The sequence below is a fragment of the Cavia porcellus genome, unplaced genomic scaffold, assembly GCF_034190915.1.
Source record: "Cavia porcellus strain 051 isolate PalLab524CR breed Dunkin Hartley unplaced genomic scaffold, mCavPor4.1 scaffold_32, whole genome shotgun sequence".
Classification (NCBI taxonomy): domain Eukaryota; kingdom Metazoa; phylum Chordata; class Mammalia; order Rodentia; family Caviidae; genus Cavia; species Cavia porcellus.
The window spans coordinates 20,986,443-21,001,792 of NW_026947515.1; the positions used below are offsets into that span (position 1 = coordinate 20,986,443).

The 15,350-nt window shown below is 47.8% G+C and overlaps 1 protein-coding gene across 8 annotated transcripts in view; it reads right to left on the reverse strand.

Annotated features, from left to right (window-relative positions):
- Mprip (myosin phosphatase Rho interacting protein) overlaps positions 1 to 15,350 on the reverse strand; it is a 130,983-nt gene that overhangs the window by 24,605 nt on the left and 91,028 nt on the right. For 4 of the 8 annotated variants that reach the window (XM_063242280.1, XM_063242281.1, XM_063242287.1 and 1 more), the window contains exons 8-14: positions 14,440 to 14,581; positions 13,583 to 13,696; positions 11,625 to 11,681; positions 10,376 to 10,444; positions 7,383 to 7,472; positions 4,142 to 4,251; positions 436 to 1,006 (exon numbers count right to left, since the gene is read on the reverse strand). In XM_063242280.1, coding sequence (XP_063098350.1) covers positions 436 to 1,006; positions 4,142 to 4,251; positions 7,383 to 7,472; positions 10,376 to 10,444; positions 11,625 to 11,681; positions 13,583 to 13,696; positions 14,440 to 14,581 — 1,153 coding nt within the window. Of the gene's footprint in view, positions 1 to 435; positions 1,007 to 3,597; positions 3,676 to 4,141; positions 4,252 to 7,382; positions 7,473 to 10,375; positions 10,445 to 11,624; positions 11,682 to 13,582; positions 13,697 to 14,439; positions 14,582 to 15,350 lie in introns of all 8 variants that reach the window. The other 4 variants (XM_063242282.1, XM_063242284.1, XM_063242283.1 and 1 more) reach the window with 2 other exon arrangements.

Genomic DNA, 15,350 nt, shown 5'->3' on the forward strand with positions numbered 1-15,350 from the left:
TTTCATATCCTAAGCATCAGGGGCACAGCCTTTGCCTCCCGATGTTATCTCTTACCCTAACAGGTCTAAACAACAGATTTACCCCAACAGCTCTGGCTCGTGTCCCCCAGAGCTGCTTCCTGCAGGTAGAAACCTAACTCTACTCACACTCTTCCCCTTAAAATCTAGCTCATGCCCTGTAGCAAGAATAATAGAGCCTACTATCTGGGCCTACTGCCTGGCCACAGGTCTACATGTTCTATAAACTCCATTCTAGAAAGGCTCAATATCCTCACTCTGTCATGACCTGGTTCTCTGTTCTATTTCAGCATCCACCCTAACTGTAAAGACCTGTCTGTACCAGAAGGGAGGACTGCGTGGCTGAACTTACAGGCCACAGCTAGCATAGATGGTGCTCAGGACAGGCTGATGCAGAGGAAGCTGCACTGGTATTACCTCCTTTTCCAGCAGAGAGGTCAGTTCATGTGCAGAGAGCCGATCATTTCTATCCTCAGAGGACAGGTGCAAGGGGGCGATGGGCACCTGCTTTTCCTCTCGGAGAGGGGTGGTCTCCACCTGATGCCACCGCTGCTCAATCTCCACATGGACATTCTGTGTCTTAAGGTCAGCAACTGGCAGTCCTGGGCTCCGGTCCACCTCCATGCGCAGAGCTGCATCCTCAATACTTGGTCCATCCACTGCATCCAGCATCCCAAAGCGCTTACGGCGTTCTTCCCGCCTTCGTGCACGCTCTCGCTCTAGCTCACCTGATTCTACCTCGGGGTATCCAGGGTCACGGGCATCAGAGGTTCCCATGATACTGGCCCTCTCCTGAGCCAGGGCCTGCTGAATGGGGCGGAACTCAGCCCAGTCAAAGGTCTTAGAGCGGCCCTCCCGCCTTCGCTCCCGAGCACGGCTTCTCTTCTGCTCTGGATCTGGCTCCCCGGGCTCTGGCTCTTGCTTTTCACTTGGCCTTGGGCAGGTTTCAAAAGCTGAGCTGTTCTTGCTCTTTTCTTCAGGCAATGAACTATGGGATAAACATAAGGCCAGCAAAGGTAAGCTGTGAACCAGCCCATGCCTGATTCATACTTCCTAACGCTGGGTGACTTCCTGAGTGCTGGGGAAGGAATGCATCTGTCATCAGCTATCCATTCCCAGAGGACCGAAAGCTTGTTTGGGGCTGATGACAGGGTTGAGAAGGTTCATTTCTCCCAAGGTTTCCAGTACACATTCTTCAACTGAGAATATGGCATGGGGTAAGTGTCTTGTGGTCTCATCACTAGGATGACAGAGAGAGGCAAGAGGGGCCCAGCCACTGTATAAACACTTGATAATGGAACCCTGTACTGGGTGGTGACAGAATGAACAAGAACCAGCCATTTCTCTAAAAGGGCTCAGTGGAGTCAATATATAGGTTACACACTCTGCTGTTTTTACTTATTTTTAATTAATTAATTAAGAGACACAGTCTTGCTATGTAGTTTAGGTTGGCCTTGAACTTACTATGTAACCCAGGCTGGCCTTGTATTCATAGTAAACCTCCTGCTTCAATCTCCTGAGTGCTAGGATTACATGGTAGGTATCACCATAACCAGCCTCAGCTATTTTAAAAGCCCACTCTGTCATGACAGGTAAATCACAGTGGAGAGCTGAACTGTCATTTATAGGGAAAGAGACAGTGGCCCAGGTGTCCTGGGAGGAAAAAGTAGTACTGCAACCTGCCACATACTGAGAAGGGAGGTGCCCAACAGTGGCAATGATGTAGCTAGTTAGGTGAGGAATCCCTATCTTCCCCAGTGTGCCCCAAAGATTACATTCCTGATGAGACCCTCACTGAAAGAGAGGAGGGTGGAGCATATCACTGATGGCAACCTGGTCAGAGGCTGGAAATGGGCTCTCCACAGAGACTCTGAGGCACAGAGAAGAGACCTGGTGACTGCAGTCAGGACCAGCTGTAGGCCTTGGTCTTTTTTTTTTTTTTTTTTTTTTTGGTACGGGGGATTGAACTCACGACCTCGTGCTTGCCAGGTAGGTGCTTACGCCACTGACCTAAATCCCCAGCCCTAGGCCTTGGTCTTGAGCAAGCCTCAGATGAGAGTTAGAAGTGATCTGGGACAGAAAGGGCCCAAGAGGAATTGCCAGGGAGAACCTGGGTTTATAATATGGACAAAGAGAAAGGAGCTGGAGTAAAGGGCACCCAATAAAAATAAGAAGTGGCTCCCATCACTCCTATGGGAATCACCTGTCTTAGCAATGAAGAGCAAGAATCCAAGTTTTTAGAACAGCAAAATTGGCAAGAGTTAAATCTAAGACACGCTAACATGTGAGTAAAAACAAACCCAGGTAATCTGTAGGTATCACTAAGACAGCTAGCCGGCTTTGGTGCAGCATGTAGGGTGTCAGAATGATACACAAGAGCAGGCAGGGTGACAGGAATGCTTTTAGGAGAGGAAGCTCCTCCAGATCCAAGGGACAGCAGTGCCGTGGGTCTTTGCCACCACAGACTGCAAGACAAAAATTGAGATGCAGGACAAGACCAGCAGCTGTGACACTACCATTTCTGCTTATTCTGACTTCTTGGGGCTTAGCTTTGTGGCATCAAACAATTCAAGTTTTCCTTATTCTTAGGAGCTGACAGAAGAATACATGCTAAAAACAAATGGGATTCAGGCACTCTACCACCATTAAGATATACTAGATTGTGCAGTAAGCTCTAGTTAAGGAGACAATGGCCGGGCCCAGCTTGGCAGGAAAACACAGTGCCTGACCTCTGTGCTGGTTCCATGTGCCCCTTACTCAGAAAGCAGCAGAGCTGAGCATGTGGGAGGCCACCCCTCCTGAGCCACATGCAAGCATGAGATATGAACCATGCATTCCAACTGACTGTGTCAGGACCTCTCAACACAGGACCCTTGATCTGAGCATGCAGTCAGGCCAGGTAGGGATGCGATGGGCAGGAGAGGACCTCAAGCTACCCATCCTTGCACATCCACTGCTTGCTAGTAAGCAGCGCTGTGATTTTTTCCACTGCTACAGTGTAGATGGGGCAGCTGAGTGCCTTTCTCACTTTGCTGTAGAGCTTTCTATGGGAATAGAGAGAGCCTGGTCTCTGAGCTATTGGCTCTGCTCCCCACTGGGGAGTCATCTGAGGCAGAGGGCCTCTCATCCTGGCCACAACCTTCCTGATTTTAAGACACAGGAACAATTAGATACTGTCTGCTAGTGAATGAAGGAATGAACACATGGTAAGAAAGCAGGCTGAAGAAAAGAGATCAGCTTTCCTCTGCTTATTCAGAGGTGTGGAGTGTCAGTATCCTGGAAAAAGGTGAAGATTTTGATGAAGAGCAGACATGGCCAAGGCTGTCCCAGGCCAGCAAGTGCTGCCACCTCACAGACTCCACATAGCTTAACCTCTGAGGTCAGCAACATGTATTGTCCAAGCTGAGAAAGGCACTAGAGGACCTGAGAACACAAAGAAGCTGGGCCGTAGGTGGTTACAGTGGAGCTCAGCCATCAGAGTCAGTCCCACACAGTAGAACCTTCTCCACTTTCTCTAAAAATGAAATCTAGCCTTCTGGGTAGGAGGAAGACATGCAACAGGTCCCAAGGGATACGAACCACAGAATGCTAACACAGGAGAGAACACACTTTTCCAACTTGGGCTTCAGCACTGCGAGTCTCAGAGAGAAGCTTTTCCTGGTTGCACAGAAATCAAACAGATGCAGGAGTGAGGCAAAAAGAAACCAGGGAAGAGCAAAGCTATGGTGGTCCATAGTTACAGCACCCATATCTGCCCCTACCCAGCCATAGCATAGCTGTCCTAAGGGATAGTTAGAGAGTGTAAGACCAGGCCTTCGTGACCAAGCGCCTGTGATAAACATAAAAGGCTCTCTGCCAAGCTCAGTGCTCACAACAGGCACAGAGGTGACCTTCAGGAATGACACAGCCAGCTCAATGGAGGAAGGTTGGCCTGAGGCAGGAAAACCACAATGCACCAGGTGACAGCATGGGGAACCAGTCCTCAGGAAGACAACAGATGGGGAAGAAGCTGTGCTGGGATGCAGCTGAGCTCAGCCTGAAGTCCCAACCATTGCTCCCATGTGGGAAAGGAACATCCCATGGAAGCAGAAAGTGATCCCTCAGGTATCCCTGTCTGTCTCACCTGGTCACGTCTGGGGTGGTAGTTGGGTGTACGTGCTTCATGATGGTCTGGATCCAGTTCCGTCGGATTCCAGACGTCATGGCTGACAAGGTGAACTCACCTTCCTTAGTCTACAAAAAAGACACAAAAATGTCGTAAGTAACTAGATCTAGGGGTCTTTGTTACTGCCCATCTCCAGTGGCCATCCTTGCACTGTGCATACACAAAGTGCCACATAGAGAAGGGCTGAGGCTGGGACATCTGCCAAGGACTGTGTGCTTTATTTAAGACACTTGAAGTGGGACACACTTTCAAGGGGGTGTGGTAAACTGGCATCTCCTTCCAGAGTAAGCACATGCTTACTACACTCCTATAATGCACCAGATAAGAATGGCATCTACATCTCTTTAGGGCATGCCTAGTCCAAACAGAAGGACAGAACCTCCCTGAAATGGGAGAGATGTCTGGGGAGGTGGAGCAGTGTGAACCTATGCCAGTGTCTTGTGGCCACTGGTACACTGCAGCACGTGTGTAGGGGTGTCCTAGTCAAAGTCCAGAGGTGTCTGCATGAAGGCTACTACCTGAGTAAAACCAGGTGCTGGCAGACAGGCTAGAAGGAGGGCTATGGCAAGAAGCCATAACTACTCGTGTTACCTAGGGTCTCAGCCCGGAAGCCCCTCAGATAGATGAGGGGCATGACACAGGGCCAGAGATTGTCACTGCTTGTGTGTTCAGAAAAGGTGTATTTCAGCACTGTGCTGTAAGCCACCAGACTGCTCACATATGCAACCACATGCCAAGTAGTAGGTGGAAGGTAAAGTTTTGAGGATGGTCTTTGGATGGGCAGTAGGTGGCAAGGGCCTTAATACTTGAGTCTCCGTGCTGACGGAACCTGCCATAATACATTGCTCAGATCTGACCTCTTCCTCCACTGCAAGATACCACATGGACACTGCCAACATTCCTCCCTGGTCAGCTCTTTCTACCCGTAGATGTGACACTTTCTAGGGCCTGGCTGCAGCACTCCATCTCATTTCTCCAGCTGAACTCTTTCCCACTCAGGGCCACACCCACCCATTACAGGTTCTCAAACTGAGCCCGAATCATGGAAACTCAGCCCCAGGTAGCCCCTTCCGACTGCCTCTCCTCTCAGCACTGTGTACCCTTTCCTTCTCCCTGCCCACCACCACCAAGCTGCCTACTTTGTCTCCCTTCCAGTGCCCTGACATTCTGCCTGATATGTTTTACCAGAGTTTGTATCTCCAATACCTGCCAGGCCAAGCCAGGTACTACTCCACTCCCATGGTACTACCCCATCTGCCTCTATTAGATTTCCTCTTCTGCTCTGTCAGATCTAGGACTGAGCTGGGCACTGTATACTCATCCCTCCAGGCTCTAGAAGCTCACAGCTGAAAAGTAACCTCTCCCAACCTAAGACTTGCAAACCCTGGGACTTAAAAGCTTATTGAATCAGAGTAAGCTCACCCCAAGGACAGAGTGAAAGGTCACTGACAGGTGAAAAGGTGACAACTACCATGGGCCCTCAACTACCAGAGGGCAAATGAGATCTCATACACAAAGACGCCCAGCCTAGAGACACGTGATGACCAAGATAGGGCTGAGGTTCACTGAGTGCTCTACATCTTCTACAAGGGGGAACTGACAGCTCAGGCTGCTAAGAACCATCACCTCATGCTGGCCCTGTAGCCAGGTCAATGGAGAATCCTTGATTGTGACATAGCTCCCTCACAGACATGTTGGAAGGGAAGGCAAGAACAGGGTCGGGGACCAGGGTTTTCCTAATATAAACATGCTGGCATTTAGGGATTTAAGTTTGGTGGGTCTAAGTCTCTGAACTCAGCAACAGTTGAGCTTCTGGGTTCAAAGACTGGTAGTTTAAGGGCTGGGATATAGCTCAGCAGTATAAGTGCCTGCCTGACAAGCACAAGGTCCTGAGTTCAATGCCTAGTACAAAAAACCAAAACAAAAACAACAACTAGTAGGTTAATACATGCTATCAGTGAGCTCACAAGAGCCTCAGCCTGGCAGGAGAAACCAACTCTCAGAGCCCGCTTAGGGAGCAAGCTCTTTACCTACTACCACTTAGAAGGCTCTTGTGAGAGAAGACAAAGAGGCTTCACCCACAGAGGGAGCTGTTCTTTGTCCTTGATTTCATGACTAACTGACTGACTGACTGGATGGCACCATGCGAGGGCTGAAACTACCTGGTAACTGATGTCGACAAGATGGCCTTAGGGAAGCAGCCAGCTACGTAAGAAAGACAAACATCACCCATGACCTAAGAGAAATAGAGTTGAGCCTTGTGAAATCAGTGGACATCTGGCCTACAGATGCAGATCAACAACCAGGATGGTCACTCAATCAAGCATAGCAGTCACGAAGCTTCCGTGGAGACAGCACACTGTAGCCCTAGCATGCTTCCTGGAAATACTATACTGCTGCACATTAAACGAGAACCTTCCTGGTCCCAGTTTTTACCTCACAGGTCCACCAATTATAAAAACAGTGCTTTCCTGAGTTCTGAAGCCTTTTTTATTTTTGAGATATAAAATAAATTTATTTTATTTATTTTTCCTTGCTATATAGTCCAGGGTGGCGACCCTCTAGCCTCAGCCTCCTGTGTGCTGGGACTGCAGGTGTGTACCACCATGCCTGGCCTGAAAGGTTTTTGGAATCCCCTGAAGCTGCCACTGGTGTCAGAAGTGAGAGCAAATATGGCAGTCAGGAGGCCCTTAATCCTCGGCCTGGTTGGTTCATAGCAGCCCTGATCTCACAACTTTGATGTAATGGCTAAGAACACTCTGATCTATCCAATTAAGACTATTTTTGTGAGGGCAGGACCATGCCTTGCTCATCTGAGATCTCACAAAAGTTTTTTATTTCTCACAAAATTTCTGAAATTTAAAAAACTCAACAAATGCTTTCATTTTCATTTCTTGCATCTTATATCCTTCCAGTTGACATACACTCAAACATTAAAAAATAAAAGACAAAAGAAAAAGGCCTTTAGCAACAAAAGCCTTTAAAGAGCCTTGAAAAGAAAGATGCTGATTTTTGTTCTGTTTTGTTTCGATAACATATCAGAGTGGGGAGTCCGGAGCTGCAGGACAGATGTGCCACTGAGTGCTGACCACACATCAGGGCAGGCCTATTTATAGGTACGTGGGTAGGACATCGGGTTCTCAAGGAAACATGCCTGCTAGGCAGACCTTTGTTTGGCCCACCTCACCCTTGCACTCACATGTATCTGAAAGCCATAGTTTCTCTGGACTGGATACTCTGTGACATCATAACACGTGGACAAGTCAATTTCTCCATCTAAGTCTGCTGCCTGCAGGAAGAAATGAGAGGGTCATAGATTTAAAAAGAGCCATGGCCTACCTGAACACATTCCATGAATGACTTTCTGTACTGACCACATCTTTAACAGGAGGAGACCTTGACCCACATCCTGCCACTGCAGAGCACAGGACCCCGCCCCTGCTGCGTCCATACTATCATTTCTCTCTGTGTCTGTCCAAAGACAGTACATGTTAACAGTTCCCAGAGGTGCTCGTGTCATAAGTCCTTTATACTCTAAACAACGGATGAACCCAAAGAGATTTTGTGTATCTACTGTTTATCTACTGATGACACAGACAGATAACTCATTTAATGATTGAGTTCCAGTTTTGTGACTAAGTTGTTAAATAAACTGCTTGCTAGCATGTACATTACAATATTTAGAACAAAGAAATGGTCAAAGAGAATTCCATAACAGGAGATAAAACTATAGTTTTATCTGTACTGTACTGTACTGTACTGTACAATCAGCTCACATTACAGTACTATATAAACAAGGTGTATGCTACTAAAAAAAAGAACACTGAAGCTTTATAGACAAGATGTACAGAAAAATATGAAAAAAAGAGATGGATTATAAATCCTAAGTCTAAATACTTGCTAAACAGGTAGGTCCTTAAATGAGGAATATTTTGGCACCACATTAAAAATTAAAATTTTAAGCATCTTTAAGAATAAAAATAATCCATTTCATTTTCAAATTTAAAATAATTAAAAATGGTTTATAAAAGTGGCATGGATTTTTGTGTGTGTTTCTGCATATTTCTTACATGTCTTTCTTTGGAGACAACAGCTAGATTCTCCCACTTCTGGATTTAGTCTTTTCATGTACTGTTTCTGGTTGATGAGTATAAAGACAGAGTCCCTTCATACAATCACACAAAAAAGGAAAGATTTTAATAGCCTTTTTAGGTAACTGTACTGGTTTCCTTTGATGAACTGTAGTTCCTTAAAGGTTAATTAAATTGTGGAATCTGTTTCTATTGTTTTTTGAGCTCTGTTCAATTAAAATCCATGGTTCATCCTTTAAACCTCTTTTGTTCTATCATGTATCAGTCACATGGAAAACACCAGGTTGCACACAGCTTCCAACTGGTCACACCACCCACCGTGAAGGGTCTATGTACCATCTTTGCTCAGTCACTACTTGCTTTATGAGTAGAGTCTGGAAGTAATAGACACTGTCAAGTTCATGATGGTGAACATGAATTTTCCAAAGTTCTAGTTTTGTCTCACTTTCCTCTTTTTTTCCCTCCCTCCCTCTCCCCTACCCCCTGAGATGGGAGTCTCACCACGTTGCTTAAGCTGGTTTTGAACCACTCCTGGGCTCAAGACATCTTTCTGTCTCAGGCTCCTGAGTAGCTGGGATTTCAGGGTGTACTACTGCCCCCAACTTAATTTTTTCTTAAAACATCAAATACTATTATTGGCAATGAACTCTGTCAGCTATTTCCTTCTTGGTTTATTGTCATAAAAATGTCTGCAACTCACTAGACTGACCGGTTCACCTGTGAGCTATTCCTTCAAACACCTTCAAGCAGCAGCTAGTTCAGCGGGGAAGCCAGCAGTATTTCCCCCAAGACAGCCTGCTATTTGCCTCCCAACACAAATCATAGAATGATAAAAAGGTGAACCTGAAAGGCTGAAACCTCATAAAATTAGTAACTTTTCCTGCCCCATGAAAGACTATTCTTTTTGTTTTTAAATATCATGACTGTCACAGTATGAAGTGACCAACAGTCAAGTGTGGTCCATGGCCACAGCCTATGCCAAGGCACTAGCAGTTTTACCTAAGATTGCTAATACAGTGAAACAAAGTTTCATTCTAAACACAGTGTTGACCATCACAGCTCTCCTGAAAGGGACTCAGACCTTGCTCAGAGCTGCTGTCTGGCTTGTAATATTATCATTGAGAAAGCTGAGGCAGATCAGAGTGTGCATTCAGAGCCAGCTTGAACTTCATAGCAAGGCCCTGTCTTAGACAAAAAGAGACAGACAGACAGACAGACAGACAGGTAGGGAGGGAGAGGGGAAGGGGGAGGGAGGGAGAGAGAGGTAGGGAGAGAGAAAGAAAAACTTGTACTTTGTACCTACCTTCAATACACAGCATCTGCACTTGTCAGATATGTCCAGTGAATTAAATATACAATCCAACCCCACAATAGGTATCTAGGTTCTTTCTATCCTCTGTTGCAAAGATATAGGCAAGGATGACCAGAGTCTGGGATTTTTTTTTTCCTACATGTGGATATATCTGAAGGATCCCAGAGTGTCCCAGGGAAATGATAGAAGACTCATTTGCCAAACTTCAATAGAGTTTTTTTAAAAAGGTTTTTTTTTTTTTTTGTAAGTAAAACAAAACAAAACAATAACAATAACAATAACAACAACAACAAAAAACTTCTTCTGGTTAGTAGTCTAGAATCAAGACTGTCAAAGGGTCCAAAAGCTCCCCTACCACACCCCATCCTTGTCCAGAAGATGGAACATGATTTAGTTCAGTTCTTCCAATGACTCAGCTTCACCACAAAATCTTTTCACCAGAAAAAAACAGACTGCTTAGCCTGAGTGTTCAAATTTCAGTGTCCTTCAAAGAACAAAAAAATGAAAGCAGCAGAAACCCACTGCTCCAAAGTACCTACACAGTGCCTCAAAAGAGCCCAGCATCCCAGGTGGGAAATCAGTTGTGAGGCTGTCAAAGCTGATCTGGTTGTGTTTACTACTCCACCAGACTCAAACTGGGATGCACAAGCTGGTAATAGGGACACTCATCCAAATACAGCTGGGAACTTTAGCCCCGGAGAAAGCAGCACCACTGAGGAGCCCCAGGTCCCCAGGTCTCCAGGTGTTATCTGTTCCGTTTCTATAGGACAAGGAAGCCAAGAAACTCACCTCCTCAGCCACAGAGTCCCTGTAGTATCTCAGGCTCTGATCAGCCAGGACAAACCAGTGCTTCTTCCACTAAAAGGGAAGGACAAACAAAACAAAACAAAACAAAACAAACCTCAACTTGCCATGCAGCAAGTTTGCTGCTCTAGGGTGACCTACAGCCAGAGTCCTGAGGCATTGGCCAGAGCACAGCTAAAGCAGCACAGCTGGACCCATGTGGCAAGTAGCACATAGATGACTGATCAAGTGGCAGCCAGCCATGCACTCACAACCTCAGGGAGGCTTGCTAAGCTGCAGCTCCTCTGTGAAAAGGCAGCAGAGCTGGGTGGGCCTAGGCTGGGGGCTCTGTGATCCACAGTGACAGGGTAGTGTCTAGTGCTTTGTAGGCCTCCACTCCAGCTTGAGGCTGTTGACAATGGGGCGGACCCATCACCATGGAAAGGTAGCTGTGAAAATGGCCATGAGAGCACAACCACTCGGCTGTCCTGGGTGTTTCCAACTGTGCCATAAAGAGCAAACTAACCCTCTAGAGTCCCTTGCAAGTCTTCACTATAAGTAGCAAGGAAGGAAACTTGAGTCTTCAGGTAAGGCCAAGGGCATTTAACACAGAAGAAAAAGAGAAGATGTTGGCACAAAGACTCAGCATATAGAAAAGCGCTTGGTTGAGCCCAAGTGGGCTAGGCTCTAAGGGCTCCAGGGCAAAGACCCAACAGGTTCCTCTTTGCTCTTGAGGGGAAGGTGCACTGCATGACTGGATTTCAGTCCCAAGCAGTTTTTTTCCTACTTGAATCTGATGGCAAGAATGGACCACATTTGCTTCCCCCAGAACCTAATGCTGTCACTGCAGCTGAGGTTATCTCTCATACCAAGATCTTTCAGCCCTGGGGAACTCTATTTGGCAGCTTTCTAAGGAAACACAAACCAATCACACAGCCAGTGGCCTTCCCTCTCCCTGCGGACTTCAAAAAAAGGCCACTCCAAGTGAAAGGCTAGTGTTACAGGATATTGCAGGCTTAAAGCCCAGGGTGTTGCTGGTAACTGACAGATCTGGCTGGTGTCTTTCCAGGATTTCCACCACAGCAGTAGTAGCTGTGTATCTGCACAATCATGAACAGGTAGGGGTCCCAATCACAGTCGTAGTCTGTGAGTCAACAGTGTGCAGGAAGTAGGAGATGGAGCAAGGGCTCACAGACTCCACACCAGGGATAAAACCAACTCAAACTCACACTGGCCAGCAGTTGCATACACTCACCTGGCCATCCTCATACTGCTTGGTCAGCCAGCCTTTCTTGAAATTCAGCAGGTCAGGCTGAGAAAGAGAGAACAAACAAACAACAGCTCAATCTCAATTACAGACAAAGCATATCCAATAAGGATGGCATTTTTGTCCTGATTAAGCGTGCACTAGGAAAGTTTTGCCACCTGCCAGGCAAGCCGTGCATCCCCTCTTGTTCCTGAAAATACCACCTACAGGCACTGTGAAGAAAAGAGACTCTAGGCAAGCATGGAGGGTATGGCCTCACTTGCCATGGGCAGCAGAAGCATGAGCTACCTGGTTGCCCCAAGAAATTTCTGCTTCAGCCTGCACAGAGTCCACCACTACCTAGCTGGTTTGGGACCAAGAACTGGCCTAGGTGTACAGCTTAGTGCACTATTTGTAAAGGGGAATGAGTGCAAGGATGGCTGAAAAGAGAACAGAGGTTCTTGCTCAAGCTACAGGAAGACAAAAACGAGAGAACTAAAAGGTTTTGAGACCACCTCTGGTGTTAAGAAGAGACAGCATCCCTGCCCAGACTCTCAGACAACTCCTCTATCAGGAGGAAGCTCAGTCTCCACCAGCATGGGACAGAAGACCAGCAGGAAAGGCCCAGACTCACTATCCCCACTGCACCCATTCTATCTGTGCCACTGTGACAGCGCTGAACAGAAAGGCAGCCTGAGAGAACGTAACATTAGGACACCTGCATCCCATCAACTGAGCCCGGACCCGCCATGTAGCCCACCTGCCACACAGGCTAGGCTCCAGGCAGAGCCCAGTAATTTCTTCTCTGGCCCCAGTCACTCTGTGGTTTTCTACAGCCATTCTGATCAGAAACTGGCTCTGCCATCTCTTACTATTCCATGGTCAGTCAGTAAGGCAGTTAGAACAGGTGAGAAGTGGTAAGACAATCACCAGAACAGGGTGTTCCAAGAGCCTGTGCTTCATCATAAAGAGACAACAGTGGACTGCTGCCTGACCTGAGATGGCCATCACAGATGAGAAGTCTCTCAACAGAGCCTTGCTTTAACTCCCACTTCACACCAGACTGTCCTTCCACCCAACGGAAAGTAACAGTGAGGAATTAGGATGCCCCAGTCCAGATAACCATTAAGAGGGAAAGTCCCTCTTGGGTGCATTCAGTCATGTCATGTGGGAGGCCTGGGAATGAAGAGTTACTCTATTCCTCAGGTCACTCAGCCTCACTGTGGATCGGTAAGTCATAAAGACTCCAACTCTGAGCTGTGATTGGGTCACTGTAGCCACGCCTCCTTAGAGGAATAATGCAGGTGTATCCCGGCTGGTTTCTTCTGTCCCGGCTTCTGCTGACAGTTGGGGGCAGTGGTTACCATCAAGTTAATAGTGAAACTGGTCTGTCTCAGCATGAGAGGTTCAGAATGGGTCCAGTATCTTCAGGAGGCTACAGACAGCATACAGAGGAGCTGAGCCAAGCCATTATGTCAAGGGTGCCTATGTTCAAATCTCTGACCACTCCTGTGACACTTCAGCCATTGCCGTTCCAGGCCCAGATGGACAAACTGGGAAAGCCCTACTTTGCTCTGTAATTCTAAGAACAGAGCAAGCTCCCAGTATGATGTGGCTCCTGCCTCCAAAGTACCACAAAAACAAACACTTCACACCAGAAGAGAAGAAGGTCCCTACTATGGCACATACTCCCAAAGTCAGGGTTCCTTGCGATTGCCCAGGCTGCCTTCTGAGTGGAGACCTGCAAACAGAGTTCAGAATACCATACAGACCCTGGTTCTGCTCAGCCTAGGAAAGGGAAGAAACACAGGATCTGCTTCTGTTGAGCTCAAGGCCAGTGGGTGGGGGCACACATGAGGGCCGTGCAGAGGGACGGCTGATAAGGACAGAAACAGACAGTGGCCAAATGGCCGAGCAGTGGTGATGGCAGATCTCTCCAGAGAACTTGGTGTACTGCCTAGGCTCACCGTCATGGAGGACTCCGTGGACCTCCTGTCCAGTGACTTGGCTCTTCGATGTGGTGACAGGGGGGAGGCCGAGGCATCTGAGAGAGGAGCTGTGGGGGTTTCGCTGATGAAGTCCTGTGGCAGAGAGCAGCCGCCAGTCAGTACAGCCCAGGGCAGCATGGGCAGGCGAATCAGGTTGTTTGTCCCTCCTTGAGCAGAAAAGGGTCTGTCTTGCTCCCAGAGGGGCCAGTATTCTGTCAGGCCCGTGTCCTGAGAGGCCCTCACTGGAATGCCCTATTCTTTCAGATGCTTGTTTATCATCAGTCTACTGGCTCTACCCTATCCTCCACTCCTAGGGTCATAGAAGGCTCTGTGGCAGTGAGTGGCGGCTGATATTGGGTACCTCATGAGCAAGAAAGAAGCCAAGGAGGAAGAAGAACTCAGGCACAGCAGGCTCCAGGAAGAGGCAGGTAGGAGCATGCCAAGAGCAAGAGGGCTGCTGCACTGACCTACCCCATAGACCAAGCAGAGGAATAAACATACAACTGCTGCCCAAAAGTCAGGAAGGAAGAAAGGCATGTTCAGCCTTGTGGCCAGGCTGCCTCAGAGAGGAAGAGAACAGTCTACTTATGACACGGGATCCAAAACTCATTTAGTGTCTCTAGAGAAAGGCAGAATTCTGAAAGGAAGATGCAGAAGACAGCCAGACCTCTGAGAGGGTAACTGGAGATGACTAAAGAGTGCATCCCTGGCAGAATGACATCCCCAGCTTTAGGGGTGCAGGTAGGGACAAGGGGCACGTGGGGTTGTGTGATACCTAGACCCAGGTCACCCCACAGGCCCAACTGGGCCTCAGTGCTCTATCCCCAGCAGCTCACCCGCTTCCTGGGGAATGCTCTCTTTTCGCTGCGGCCCTGGCGGGTGTCGCTCGATGGGGAAGGCCCGGCTGACAGATTTGTCTCCATGTGCTCTGCTTTCTCAATGTCCAATGCCTCAAATTTCTCAATTACCTGGGATCTTCTGCAAGAAAAGACAAGAGGCTGCTGAGGTTGAGTGCAAGTCTCTTCTGTTCCTAAGGTGGATTGGTCTTAAATGGAGTAGGGCTCCTACAGCCACCCACCTACGCCAGACCTATCTGGCTGCTTCAATGCCAGCATCCCCCAGCTTCCCTGTTGGGTGTGTGGAGCGTCATATACCACTAAGGCTCAAGGTTGGTCAGTCTGAGTCCCATCTATATCTTGTTTATGAGGGCTGAAACAGCTTGAGGTACAGCCCTCCCTGCCAGGTTCACACTTATCCTGCCCCATACCAGAGGACCCATAGAGTGTTACGCTGACCCATGTGGCTGTACACAGCTTGTCACCGGCAGCCTCTCCCAAGTCACAGACATAATCAGAAGGCAACCACCTTGGAAGGGCTCTGCACACTGCATCTGTCCACAATTACAATGCAGTCCCTGCCCAAATGCACCCAAAATTTAGCAGGCAAGAAGCCCATGAATTAACATTATTTCTGCCAACAGGAATAAAAAACCAAATTAAACAAAAACAAGCAGTTGATTCATATGAGAAGGCTGGTGGCCTTGTCAGGTGGTCTACTGCCGACGGAGCTGAGATGGGAGCGAAGCAGGTGGAGAAGGCGCGAACGCCACAGCGACACAGCAGAGGGCGGAGAGGGCAAGACCTGAAAGAAAACAAGGCTGGAAAATGAATAAACAGAAAAGGACTGTTTGTAAAATCAAATCATAGTAAATCAAAATTATTCGAAGAATTGAAGAAGCAAAATCCCA